The sequence below is a fragment of the Harpia harpyja genome, chromosome 9 (assembly GCF_026419915.1).
Source record: "Harpia harpyja isolate bHarHar1 chromosome 9, bHarHar1 primary haplotype, whole genome shotgun sequence".
NCBI classification, from domain to species: Eukaryota; Metazoa; Chordata; class Aves; order Accipitriformes; family Accipitridae; genus Harpia; species Harpia harpyja.
In genome coordinates this window covers 31,881,629-31,895,741 of record NC_068948.1, presented here as the reverse complement: position 1 = coordinate 31,895,741, position 14,113 = coordinate 31,881,629, and the positions used below count along the sequence as shown (strand labels likewise).

Genomic DNA, 14,113 nt, shown 5'->3' with positions numbered 1-14,113 from the left:
CTGGAGCCGTGAAGCCTGAGGATTGCAGCTGCCCCCTTCTGTGGTGCTCAGCATGTGGCAACAGTACAAGGGGTAAAACTATGCGTGGGGTGTAATGAAATGAAGGGCTTGCTAACCTCACCTGGCCTTGCCTTGCAGGAAGGTGCCCTGATAGGGGACAGCTGCAGTTTTGGGCCACTTGCCACAATAAAGCACTGAGGTAGAAAAGGGAGATCTTTTTTGTGGGTCTCTGGAAGTGGAGACCTCTGCGCCTGGGGTGTTCCTGCAGCTGGAGTCGCTGCTCTGAGCGAAGAGTTGGGATGTAGGAGCTGCAGGAGCTGTATCGTGCTGTGCCAAGGTGAATTTCCAGCACTCTGAGCCACCTCCAGTCCCAAGATCCATCTCGGTGATGTTCCCTGCTGTGAGTTCCTGACTCATTGTCAGCTCATCTGAGTGCTGGGATACAGGTGAAATCACTGTGCAAGTCCTGCTCCCGCCGAGTTCACAAGCAGGCTCTGTTAGTCACCCAGCACGTTGGAGCAGAGCAGCGCTGGAAGCTGACCTGATTGTTTTGACATGCAGAGATGCTTTTGGCTTTAGATATGACTTTTTTTGTTAATCCGTATTCGTAAAAGGGTTTCCTTTATTGAGCTGTCAGCTGTGCTTGAATGACCTTGATTAAATCTTTCAAAGGAGTTTAATTCCCCAAGTGATGCCATTAAAGGTCTCTTATACATATAAGGTTTGCTTGGTCAAGTCTTGACCTGCTGTTTTTCCTCTCCCCGGTGCCTTTAGAGAGAACATCTTGATAAGCAGAGCCTCTCTTACACCCACATCTCTGCACTCTGAACCCTTTCCCCTGCATTTTCTGAAACTAAAGAGTGAAAAGCAAGATGTTATAGAGGCACTAGAAGATGAGATCCAGGCATGCTGGCAGCTCTGCATTTAAAAAGAAGAACAGTTAGGAACTGAACATTTAAGGGCCAAACATTCAGCTGGACTTTTGCTGATTACGGCAGGATTAGGGAGGGTGACAGCTGGGGCTGGAAGTCACTGCTGCTCCAAGCAGGGTATGGCGGCCTGGCTGTAAGAGGCATGGCAGCTCGGGAGCAGGACAGCTGGGGTCTGCCTGGAAAGGCTGCAGTGTTGACACCAGGGCTGTGGGGTGATGGGGGGGACAGACAGAGGGATGGCAGATCCTATGGTCTGCTGGTATGAGCTGGCAGAGCTTTGCCAGTGAGGCTGTGGTGGGCATGGTGTCGAGGAAGCAGTGTGGCTGGAGGACGGCAGCTGGCAGAGCTATGGTGGTTCATGGGGCCATCAGTCTAGGGCTGCCTACTTCATTAATAACACCTACTTCTCCAGCACTTTCTGAGCAAGGCTCAAACCTCCCTGAGCACTAAACTCCACATCTCTTGTGTGCAGCTCCTGCATCCTACAGAGGTGTGGGGGCAAATGGAGATGATGTTGCTTCAGAGCCGAGGCAGCTCTCAGCTGCTCTGCGTTCCCTGCTCTGCTCTGCCCTGATCGCAGGACCATATTCCCCCACATAATCCAGCTTTAAGGGCATTTCATGTAGAATCCCACCCTGAAAGTCAGAGCACCCTGAGCAGTATTCCCCCAATTTGTGGGCACTGGGAGAAGTCATCTCTGTTGAGTACAGTAACTGAACCGTTACTGTTTAGCAGTGGCATGTGTTCAGATGCTCCTTTCACCGTCCTCCTTGTAGACAATAACTGAGTTCAGCACATCAGCAAGGTAGCTCCCAGAAGCGCTGGGAGACACGGCGGGAGGACAGCATACTTCCAACAGGAGACATTCAGCAAGGCTTGGGACAGTCTGCTGGCAACCTGTGTTGGAAGCTGATCATTGGAAATAGGCAGTCAAGGCACTTAAAAAAAATCCTCTCCTTTGATAAGCGACTCAAGTTTGCAACCTGCAGTTGCTGTGTAGGGTTGGAACAAAGCTCGGCCTAGCCCAGTTTTCTAGCTCCAAAATACCAAGCAAACAATGCAGTCTGCATGGGAAGGTGGGCTGGAGAGCTGAGAGCTGGCTCAGGTACATCTGTTGAGGCTAGAGGCACTGTGGGCAGTGGTCTGTGTCCAAAGGGTGAGGGCGAGCCCTGCAGAATAATACTGTTTTGTCTGAGCTGCTAAAGCTGAGCCATGGGGAACCAGTCTCATAGCAGCATGTTGTACCTGCTGGCTCTGAGGGCATGTGTAACAGACAGCTTTAATGCACAATGAGTTCATTAGCACTTCTTTACAGGGTGGCCCTGCCATATCTCCGAAACAGGTCTGAGCGGTCTGTATGCTACAAAAGGGATGCTCTCGGTGGGAAAGGGAAAGCTGGGCCATGTCAGTGCTGGCAGCGACAGGTACTAGTGGAAGAGCAGCAGTGCTTGGGGTACTTGGATTTCTTGCTCTGGTAGTCCTTGACTCCTCAGGCTCCTCTGAGCTACTGCTGTGGAGTAGCTAGGCAGTCCTGGGAGCTTCTCCAAAGCTGGAATCTGTCCTCTGCAGCCTGCTTACCTGGCAGGTCTGACCTCCCATCTTGTGTATGCAAAAATTACGCTCCTAATTTATGTGGGTTCCTATTTATTTTCTTCCCCTAATCGTGCCCCTGATGTGCAACCTACACAACAGCTTCCTTTTCATTAATTGCACTGAAATGAATGCCAGTAATGTGTCATGAGCAGTACAGACTCAGTCACTTGGAGGGCAGGGCTGATTGCATTGCTATGCAAATAGCATTCCTGGGCACATTTGGTGCCAGGTGTTCATTGACTTTGGCATCGACAGATAGCTACAGTCATTTGGGACAGCTATGTCACATGAAATTTGTCAAATCCCCAGAAAATGAAAGAACATAACAATACTGTAAAAGCACTGAATATGAGATTTGGTTACCTTTATTAAGATGTCTTTTATCTAAATGATGCTTGATTCCCACAGTTAATTCATAGTTTTCTTACATTGAAGTTTCTCAAAAACAAAACAACCCTTTTTTTTTTATATCTGACTTTTTGAAATAGCTGGTGATGCTCAACAAGCAAAGATGCAGTGATACTCTGTGAGACCTGTTGTGCTGTTTGAGGCAGTTAGAGAACTCGGAGAGCAGAAGAGGTTTCCTTATAGACACGAAGCAAGCAGAGCACCTCATGCCAACTCCACCACGGGTCTCCTCACTCTGGTCTATGGTTGAAATTCAACATTTTCTCTAACTAGGCCTCTGTTCAACAGGTGAAGCAGATCATGGAGGAGGCGGTGACGAGGAAGTTTGTGCATGAGGACAGCAGCCACATCATCTCCTTCTGTGGTGAGTCTCTGGTGGCAACATGTTCACATGAATTGGGGGGCTGGAGCACCCTCTTCATGTTGACCCTTCCCTGCCCAGTGCAGGGACTGTGGTAGGCACGCTCCAGCTCTGGGGCTGGGGAGGCGGTTAGTGCCTGAGGATGAGTTGTTCTGGCAGCGGTCTGAGTCCCTGAGGCCTTTGCTCTGGGCTTGAAATATATTGAGGTGTGTCAAAAGAGGGAGGGATGTTGGCAGTGTATACAGTCACTTAAGAAATACTAGAAATAATCTCTTAATTCACTTGAGAATTGATGCAGCAGAAAGTCTGTCAAGTCCAAATATTTCTTTGCTATTGCGGAATAGGAATTTATGGAAGGGAGTCTTCAGTCTGCCTGAGTGCAGGAGCAGAGAGGCTGAAGACTGCTAAAGAATTTTAAATGGAGTTTGTGGAAGATCTGCTGTGATATTGTGCTGGTTTCCCGCTTGTTTTCTGGCAGCTGTGCTTTTCACTTAACCTGCTTTTTCCAGAATGGATCCATCAAAATCTTGGTAAAGCTTTTTTTAAAAACCTCCCTGAAGAGCTGTTGGACTGTGTGTGCCATACATGCTGGGGGGACTTTGGGCGAGAACTGTGGAGCAGGAAAGGACAAGTGTTTGTATCTCAGAGGTAGTGTGGAGCAGGAGAGAGCAGCCTTGTTCCTGGTGGCACGTGTCACGAGTTTGAGGTCAGGTCTCAGCACCCTGCCTGGTGCAGAGCTCGGCAGGCCAGCGCATCCCGGGAGGAGCATTCAGGGCAGCCCGCCAGCTCCCGTGGAGCAGCACGGTTTGTGGCAGCCCAAACTGCGACTGTGATGCAGTAACGTGCGGTGTGGCTGGCAAGCTTGCTTGGCAGCAGTGCCCAGGCTCCTCTCAGAAGCTGCACTGCACGAGAGAAGGTTTCTGGGGGCTGGACCAGCCCACGGAGCGGTGCTAATGGCCCAACATGTTGGCTCTCCACCTCTTCTCTGACAGGTGAAAACAGAATTTTGCCCTTTAATAAGATCACTGCTGATCATCAGGGGAGACTCTGTAATCAAGGTGGTAAAATGAGATTATTTCTATTCTTTTGGCCCTTCTGTGCAGCTTTGGTCGCCTGTTCAAACTGGAGAATAAGCATCTGCCTGGACAATGCCCAGGTAAAACAGCTTTTTCAGCAGCTTCAGCTGTCCAGTCCGCCAAGTGCTACCAGGGTCAGTGTTTGCAAAAGTACGGAGACCTGGCTGGTGGACTGGGGGGTGTTTGATGAATTTCAAACCTAGGCAGAAACCAATTAGTCTTACTCTGTTGATAACAGGGCAAGCACTTCAGGCTGTTGGATCGGTGAGGTGGTTGTAGCCCTGGCTGTGGAACAGGCCCTTTGTGCTAGGTGCTGCATGGATAAGAAAATTCCTCGGCCCCTTGGGGTGCAGGTGGGATGGAGCTGGAGCCAGATGGGGGCTTCAAGGAAACAAAGGGACAGCATTAATCAGAGATGTGAGCTGTGATTTCTGTGCCCCGGCAGCCCTGTCAGTCTCAAGTGTTTACCCACTCACCCAGAGCTCAAGAGCATGCTTTGGCAAGGCGCCTGGTGCCCTCCACCTGCCTCTATCTCCTCACTAGCAGCTGTCTGAGAGTAGGATACTGGTTTTGGGAGACATCAGTGACTGCTACGGAAGAAGAGCAAGTCCCTTGCTGTCCTGCGGCTTGGTAGTAGGCTTGCACAATGCTGGTTTTCCCAGGTGCCTTAGTTTTTGAATCTGTTTATAGCCCCTTCCCTTGGCAGTGTTATATAGAGCAGCAGTCAGCTTTGCAATGGACCGTTCTGCCAGACTCCTGCCAGACGCAGTGGTTCTCCCTCCAGGTACTGCTCTCAGGGGGATGTGGATGCAAAAGCTGTCGCTGCTGGTCACTGGCAGCACTGGGCAAATGATGGAGGTAGTTTGCTGAAGGTGGCTTGCTGCGGGCTAGTGATTCTGCTGTGTCTTACCCTGTTGTGCCTCTCCTCTTGCATGTGTGAGATAAAGCTCCATCCACCAAAATCAGTGGAATTTCCTTCCTTGGGATGCTCCCTGAATTTTGCAAGAAAAGGTTCCTACACTGGACTCCTGATGGAAGTGGTTGGAGTTCCCTCTGCCCGCTGACGCCCAGGGCAGGATGTCTTGTCCTACAGCGCAGCATCTGTCCCTGCTTGGAAGGGGCTTTTGGGGAGTGCAGCGTGCGTGCCTGTGCCCCTGGCATGGGTAGAGGTTCCATCTGCGAGGTGGGTGCTGCCCTTTCTCCTGGCTCAGTCTGATCTCACACACTCACTGGCTGTGCACCACTGCGGAGGAAGCTGTGCCTCCCCTGTGGTTTAGCAGGCTGCGGTGCTTGCCCGCTGCCCTCTCCGTTTCACACATTTCTACTGAGAAGACAGACAGAGGAGGCATCATCGTAGCTCTGCTGGAAGAAGCTGTGCTCCCTCTCTGCCCACTCACCAATTTTGCAGCCCTGGTGCCTGTGCTATCCCCCACGTGCCAGCTTTCCCGGCTGCCGTGGTAGTGTCTATGGTAACACGCAGAGCGATGGCTGAGCAGGCAGGCTGCAACGCTGGTGGCTGCAGAGCCAGAGACTGGGCCCAACGCTGCCATGTTGTGGAGGTGGTGTTGTGGGCTCCCTTGGCCTGAGCCTTCCTAATAGCCACGGCCTTCCTGCTCGTCGTGGTCCTGGAGGTCTGTGTGGAATCCCTGGGGACACCACTGTGCAGAGCTTGGTCTCTGCAACATGCCTGGCTGGTCCTGGAGCAGGTCTCGGGCACCTCCTTGTCACTTGCTGCCATGCAGTGGTGAACCCCTGAGACCAGAGGCCTTCCCAGGCCAGCAGTTGCCTCTGCAGAGCACTTAGATGGCAGAAGCAACCTGTACTCCTTTCTGCAGGGCACAGAGCTGCTGACAAACCTTCCCTGCTTTCTGCAGAGAAGCTGTGTTAAGGGAAGGAGGCTGGCTGTCCCCTGCAAGCAGTTTCTTTAAAGGGCAAACCAAGAAACTTCCCTGTCATCCTGTGGCTCAGCCATGGGACTGAAGGTGCCAGGGAACCTCTCGGCTGCTGTGCTCTGACACCACGAGCCCTGGCTTCCAGGTAAGGGGGGTGGCAGCCTGTTCCCATTTGCAGCCTGATCTGCTTGCTGTGCCTGTCGCTCTCAGCAGAGATGTTTGCTGAGTTACAGTCAGCTGCGCTTCCAGCACGCCCAGGCTGGGGCCATGTGGCTGCTGCTGAGCAAATGCAGCAGACAGCGTGCGGAGGGGGAGCGGCACTCCTCAATTTGCAGATAGCTGAAGGGCAGCTTGCTAATTTGGAGGCTGGGAAGAAAATGACAGAAGTAGGTAAAAACTAGCTTTTGAAGAAGTTGCTCCAAGAAGGCTCGTGCAGCGCTGTCGCCACTGAATAAGGCTGTAGCATCCACAGATACAGACACAAAAAAGAAAGAGAAGGGAGCTGTGAAGAGGTGTCCTTTTCTGCTTTGGAGAGCAAAGAGGCTGCCTTCTTCCTTTTCTCCTGGGCCCTCGCATGAAAGACATGCAGATGCTTGTTTCAGGCCTGTGTGCCTTTATACGCTGTTGACCGAATGGCATCGAAAGAGCAGAACAGACTTCAAGGTGTGACTCATTCTCTGCTTTTCTGTGCAGCACGAGGCTTTGCAGCCTGGAATTATTTATAGCCTCCTGCGACACAGAGCTGAGGCATCCAGGCACGAAGGGCTCGTTGGTTCCTTCTGTCTTCTTAATGATGCTGCTGCACTTTCACCGGCTTCTGGTGTCTACACCTTCTGGTCTGTCTGCTGTTGCGCTCTCATTTGAATGATATGTGCACCTTCCTCAGTGTTGTGGCTATCCATGAGCCGGGTGAGCTCATAAATAACCTCTTTTCCTGACAAGCAGAGCATGCTGCTGCAAGCCTGGCTCTGGCTAGGCAGAGCTGCCCTTTTCTCTGGGGAGAGCCGCCTTCCTCTCAGAGCCCTCCTCAGTGAGCCCTCCTCATCCTCTGTGTAGCCAGCGTACCGCAAACCCCTTCTGATGAAACCAGTGGTCTGGCAGGAAAGGGCAGCTGCCCCCAGCTGCCCTGTTCTGCCTGCAAGGGAAGGGTTTGAAGCAGACAAACGCGAGTTGGCATCTGTCACGTTCACGCTGCCCTGGGAGGCTGATGGAGAGCTGGCGGCAGGGCTGGGGGCCTGCATGAGCCAAGGGGCTTGTTGTCCACATCAGTGCTGAGACTGTCTTCGTTCTCAACCCGTGAGTGGTTTGAATTGTGCCAGGCCAGAGCACTCTCAGGATCTCAGAAATATCTTTAGTCTTTTGCCAGGAATCAAACCTCCCACCTTACCTGGGTGTAGCTGCATGGAGACCCTGCACCGTGTGTCTCTGCTGTAGATTATATCCTTAGGGATGGGGAGAGTCTCTTCACAGCATCTGTTTGCAGTGGTGACAGTAGGCAAGTTATGATCTGGGCTTAAAAAATCATAAGGTTAAAAAAGAAACTACCATTACCCCTGCATTTAGCGTGGACAGGGTGCTCTTAGTTTGTGTGCTCAAGCCTCTGAGCCCTTGGGAGAGCACAGGGAGAGTTTTTCCTATGGAGACCGCACATTTGTGTGTGTTTTTGCCAGCAGGAGTAGTGTTTTGGAGAGGTTCAAGCTACAGTTTTGAGGACAGATGCTGATGACTGCTCCGTCTTGCTGGAGCGTGCTGGGAGGCTTTTCAGCGGTCTGGGTTTTCTCCCGTGTGCTGCTCCCTAGCTGGCAGGGAGGTGTGATGCACTGGCCGTGACGAGAGCAAAGCGATCCGCTGCTCTTCTGCGCGAGCATGAGTGCTCTCACTCGTCTGCTGGAAATTCAGAGTGGAACCGATGGCACATCGAGCATCTGGTGCCCAACAGAAGTTGTCTGTCGGGGTGCTGTGAGCCGCGGTGGCCCCTCGGCTGGGCTGCTTCGCACAGCCCTGTGCTTGCCCGGGTGGGGTGCCATCTCCTGGCTCAGTACCGTCTGGCAGTCCAGGGGCCAGCAGAGGAAGAGGGTGCCTTGTTTGCTAAGGCATGTTGGTGGGCAGCAGAGGCAGACCTCATCTGCCTGCCCCAGGCTTGCTCGTGTGACTTTTCTCTCTGGCGTACGAGGGTGGGTGTGAGTCACAGAGGGGCTTTTTGGGCTCATTGTCTTGCTGGCCTCCTGCTACCATGTGCAGCTGGCAGAAAACTGGGCCCTGATAAGTTGCTGTTGGGCAGCATACATTGATTTGACAGCTGATGGCCTGGCAGAGCTGGGAGTGCCACAAACCCAGCACTGCTCTTGCACCACGTCCAGCAGCTCCGGTGCCCAGCTGTACCAGGTGAGCGTTGGAGCCCAGCCAGGCTAGCTCTTGCTGCAAAGAGCTGGGGATGGCTGCTTGAGAACAGTGAAATCCCCAAAAATACAAGCTGGAGGAGAGGGTGATGGTGCCCTGCCTAGTGCTGGCAGCAGACACTGGGGCTGAAGTCCAGCTTCATCGGTAGAGTGCTGGCATGGGCAGTGTGGTCCCACAGAGATCTTGCCCTCAATTCAGTCTCAGTGGAGAGGGGGTACTTGTCCCCAGGTTTTGAAGGTGCTGCTGTGATTTCTTGTTCAGCTGTATGTTGGCATAACCTTACATTCCCAAAACAAAGCTGTGGCTTTTCTGCTTGCAATTCCACTCCAGCTAGCTCCTGGCCTCACTTGACTGGGGTTGACTCCACTGTGGGAGGTTAGCAGCGGAGATCTGCCTGAGCTTTTGGGATATGCCTGCTCCATGGTTGGACACTCTAAAATGGGCATGACTGGATGCAGTCTCAGGCAGGTAGGGTTGTTTGTGTCTGTCACTTGTATTTCAGCCTTGGAGCACAGAACAAATGAATGAAGGGATGTGGGGTGGGATGAGTTCAGTGTGTGAGGGAGGGGTGGGTCTTCTTGCATTTGGTCCCGAAGTCATGAAGCAGCCTGGTCTTACTTTGCAGCTGCAAATAGTCCTCTGGGACAGGTAGGAAGACCCATCGTGCATGGGCCATGCTATTTGCAGCATGTCTGGGCTTCAGGAGGGTTTGTGTAGGGCTTTGTTTAAAAACTAGGTATCCATCCAGTGGCTCTGAATGCCTGGTATTGGGTGAGCAGGACTCGGCTGGCCCAAATGTGTTGCTTTTCTGCTGTTAGCACAGGACGTGTCTCGCAGCACCTCAGATGCTGCACACCCGCCCTGCCTGCTTGGTGGTGAACTTGGGCATAGCACTAAGAAGGGCAGAGCTAATGAGAGTCTCTCTCAGCCCTGGGAGCTGATGTTGATGGGTCTGCATGAAATATCTTCTAAAATGTCTCCATAGAGTTGTTCAGCTGTAGGAAAAAAGTGCCTTTCCAAGTGAGAGGCGAATCAGCATCTGCTGGGCCGCTGCAGGGAAGGCTCAGTGTGGCTGGCTCTGCAGCATCGGGTTCCTGGGGAAGGAGGGGTGCCAGTGTGCCAGAAAGCTTGTTGTCAGACCCAGATCAATAGCCTGCGGAACTGTGGGTCCGTGTAATTTTCCAGTGCTTTGATCGGCCTGTTTAATAAGTCTGTGTTTGACACTAGACATCCATCCTGAGCCCTCCCAGGGGACTCTGGCAAACAGACTGCCCGTGGAGCCTGTACGTGTGCACATCTTTCTGTCTCCCATCGTCAGCAGAGCTGGCTCCCCGCTTGCTGCGTGCCTGGGCAGGGAGCCTGGCAGGAGAGGGCAGGCGGCTGGTGCTTTCTGGGCACTCGCTGTGGTTTGGCGAGTGCCTGATGCTGCCTTTTGGCAGAGCCCAGTACAGGGAGTTAGGCGAAGCCTTGCACGGGGACTTAACTGCTGAGTACCAGCTGCCAGGAGCCAACTGAGTCACCACTGAGCTGGGAGGGTCTCCGAAGCCAGACTGAGCTGCTTGCATTGCCTGTGGTTTATCCCCAGGTTCTCTATTGCATTTAGGTTTTTCAGGAAAACGTTTGCGTGGACAGTGAGATTTTCTGTGAAAAAATTGCGCCGTTTCCTCTGCTGCTTTAGAAGTCCTCAGTGTACCTGTCTCTCACTCCTGAGCTTTCTCCTTCTCGCTTGGACCATCCCAGCACGGGGGACCAGGGGGCAAAATCTCCTGTTCCATCCCTCAAATTGGGCCAAAGGGAAAACTTCAGGGAGTTGTTTGGTTTCTCTATGATCTGCAAGAAACCTGCGAGGAGAATGTCAGCCTGTTTGTCTGCATAGCCAAGCAATTATCCTACCTGGAGCAGATGCAGCACGCTTGCTTGTTAGTTGTTGCATGTCTGATGAGGACATTTTCCTGAAGGCCAGGTGGGGATGTTCTCTGCCTTAAAATATATTGTCTGAGAAGTTTTACATCCCATCCTTCCATCTAGCCCGTTGGTTAATGATGGTGGCTGGACTGATCAGCACACTGGAGAGAAAGGAGAGGGATTCGTGTGCTGAGCTTGCAGAGGGATCCCAAGTCTGGTGTGCTGTTGGCAGCGCCCTCCCCAATGACACTGCAGAAGCCTGCTCTCTGTCCCAGGCTTGGCTGGGGCTGCTGGCCCCATAGACAGTCTGGTCACCTGAAATGGTTTCAGGCCCCTTTAACCAGGGGAGCAGAGCCAGATGCATCACTGTGTGGTGTACAGCCACACTTAGCTCCAAGCTGTTAAACTACAGATAAACTGTTTACTCCCACAGGCTTAACCTGAGTGACTCTGTATGAGCAGGCTGTTGGCAGCTCCTGATCCATGCGATTACTGCCACGCCATGAGCTGGTCACTACTCTGCTGGGAAAATCACCGCTCTGCTAACAGCGATCGTGCTGGCACAGACCTGGAAGCAGGATGCAACCTCTGTGCATGCTGAGATTTCCCTGCGTTAGCATCGATTTGTTTGCATTCAGGGTATCATGTAGTGGAGCTGGATCCTGGCACTTTCAGAACAAAGGGCTGTGAGCAAAGCGGTCCAAGTCCTTTCTCCCGCTCTGTTTTTATGAATGAGCAAAGTGCCCTGATAAATCCTAATCCAGGCTGCTAGCTTGGCACGTCAGCGCAGACTGCTCACTGTTGGTGGCACAGAGGTACCATCTCTGTGGTCCGAAAGCTGCACGTTCCCATTTTATCACCAGTCTAGTAAGGTCTCTTTAGGCTGTCGGTTGGTCAGATAAGTCAGTCCAAGACAAGTTAGTCTGCCTGACCGGTCCCTCTCAGATGATTTCAGGGAGACCCTGGATCTACTTTAGCAGGCTCAAGTTAACTTTCCTTTGAAGTTCTTACATCTTGGCACACCCACAGTTCATGTTTACTTCCATCAAGCTAGTCGTTTTGTTCGGATTAGCCGAACTTCTAATAGACTTCACCAGCCTCAATTTTTCTTCTGTTTTGCAAAACTAACATTGTACCTCTATACAGTCAGCAGAACTGATGACTCTGCAGTCAGAAAAGCTGTACCACCGTCTGCTGCTTTGGGTCAAAAGACATCTGTGTTCCCTAATCTCTCTGCCTAGGCAGAAGTAGAACATGGCGCTGGTTTCCTCTTGGGGAAACATTTCTGATGTGGAGTCAGGTCATGGATGCAGCAGAAGACCGTCTGTTGTGACGTGAGCTCTGAGTTCACCTGCTGCTTCAGTAACAGCTTTGCTTTGTTACAGCTGCTGTGGAAGCCTGCGTGTTGTACGGCTTGAAGCGGAGGGCAGCAGGATTCCTGCGCAGCAACAAAATAGCAGCTCTGTTTATGAAGGTGGGAAAGAGCTTTCCTCTGGCAGAGGAGCTTTGCAAGAAAGTGCAAGACCTGGAGCAGCTCATTGAGAATGCGTAAGGCACCAGCATTGCTATTGTCCCACAGGTCACTCATGTTTTGGTGTGGGTCTGTAGTTTGGGTATGGCTGTGGATCGCAATGCCCAACTTGAGCCTATACAGAAGGAATTGCTTTTTCAGTGGAGCAGAGTCCTGTCCTGGGCTTTTGATATCTTGACTGAACTGGTTGCTCTTCTAGGAGACTGTGAGTCGCGACTGTGGTTTAAGCTAGGATGGACAAGTTCTTACTTCCTCTGCCCCTTGTCTCATGCTTCAGGGACAGCTAAGCGTGTTTGCTCCTGAACTGTCACAGTTTATGGACCACTGCACTAAGCCAACTGGAACCAAACTTGGTCTGCCTCAATGTGCAGGGCTTGAACCTGCATTAATTCAACTCCTGTTTGAGAGTGGCTTACTCATCCTTGGACAGGAACCAGGCAGATGGATGGAGCAGCTACCTGGGGGCAGGAATCTTTATGTTGTCCTAAGATAAGCTGCTTTGCTTGTGAACTGCTGTCCTCAGGCACCAGTGGAAAAGGTGTGTGGGTTGGAGGACTCTGCTGAGGCAGAGGCTTGTTTTAGGGTGCCTTTACAGTGGGAAACTGAATTAGTGAATTCATTTTTCGAATGTAGATGTGTGCCTTCTGGAGTAGGGGGTGGAACAGATGAAGGCAGCAGTCTCCAGAGCCCTGTCCCCATGCGGTTCCCTGGGCATCCCCCAGCCACCACAGTCAGCACCACTGAAACCCTGGCTTCATGGCCCCACAAGGTGCCATGAGTGCCCTGGGCTCCTGCAGTGCTCAGTGATGAGCCAGTGATGTTGTTGTCTTTTGCCTTGTACCTCTAAAGACGAAATCAAGTCCAGGGCATCCCGGAGAATGTGCGTAAGATGCCAAAGCTGCCCAACCTGTCTCCTCAAGCCATCAAGCACCTCTGGATCCGCACAGCCCTCTTTGAAAAGGTCTTGGATAAAATCGTGCATTACTTGGTAGAAAACAGCAGGTGAGTGCTGGCACAGGCCAACCACTTGCCCATCCCAACTCACTGCCAGCATCTGCCCCTTTCGATGGTGCTGGAGGTGCTCCTAGCTGAGCTGTGTCCAAGTGGGCCAGAGAAGTCCCTGCATGGGACAGGCCAGCTATGTCACTCTGTGCCTATCATGGGGACTCTGACTGATTCCCTGCTGCTGGTGGCCACCATACACTCCCTAAAATAAAGACGGGCCACACTTGATCTGCTGACAGCTGGGTTGTCAGGGACTGCATTGTCCTTGTCTTCTGGAAACTGCATGCTGAGGTGTCCTGTCCTGGTGAGGTGTCATCTACAGTCCTGGGGATGCTTTGTTATGAGATGGTGATGCTTGCAATGTGCTGCAGGAGGGCATCAATTCCCCAGGAATTTCACGGCTAGCAGAAACAGCCTGTTAAGGGCTTCTTGCCCTTTCACCATCAAGGAGTGATACAGAAAGAGAAGGGCATTACAGTGATTTAAACTACTGTCTCTATCATTTTGTAGTCCCAAGGGGTTGAAATGCTACAGCATTCTGCTTTCTTTTATTTTTTTCTAGTAAGTACTATGAGAAAGAAGCTCTCCTGATGGATCCTGTGGATGGGCCAATTCTTGCATCTTTATTGGGTAACACTTTCCTCTTACCCTACTTTGATAGCTTGCTTTCCAAACCTGTGTTCCCAGTTCTGTGATCCGGGATGTGAAATGCAGTTGTTTCCTAGTAAGAGCTTCAGAAAACTTAATAACCCTGGACAGGTAGCCCTATGGCTGCTGACCAGTGCGTACAGGTGGACAGTTGCAAGGCTGAGCTTGAGGGTTTCCTTTCCTTGCACAGGCTTCAATAATGCTGATGGGCATAAACCAGGGCTGAACCCAGGATCTGGGAAGCAGTGCAGTGCTGCAACGCAGGGCTCGGTATGGACGTGACCAGTCAGGCAGTGGGTTATTGCTCACTGCCAGGGCCAGCTGACCCCTCTGAATTATTTGCTGCTGTTACACAATGCAGC

The 14,113-nt window shown here is 52.0% G+C and overlaps 1 protein-coding gene across 4 annotated transcripts in view; it reads left to right on the top strand.

Moving 5' to 3' along the window:
- The window catches only part of SGSM1 (small G protein signaling modulator 1), a 49,606-nt gene that overhangs the window by 10,329 nt on the left and 25,164 nt on the right, over window positions 1-14,113 (top strand). For all 4 annotated transcript variants that reach the window (XR_008236621.1, XM_052796781.1, XM_052796780.1 and 1 more), the window contains exons 3-6: window positions 3,222-3,297; window positions 11,953-12,115; window positions 12,948-13,100; window positions 13,666-13,733. Coding sequence is in view for 3 of the 4 variants with exons in the window: in XM_052796781.1 (XP_052652741.1) it covers window positions 3,222-3,297; window positions 11,953-12,115; window positions 12,948-13,100; window positions 13,666-13,733 (460 nt within the window). In the remaining variant the exon portion in view is untranslated. The remainder of the gene's footprint in view (window positions 1-3,221; window positions 3,298-11,952; window positions 12,116-12,947; window positions 13,101-13,665; window positions 13,734-14,113) is intronic.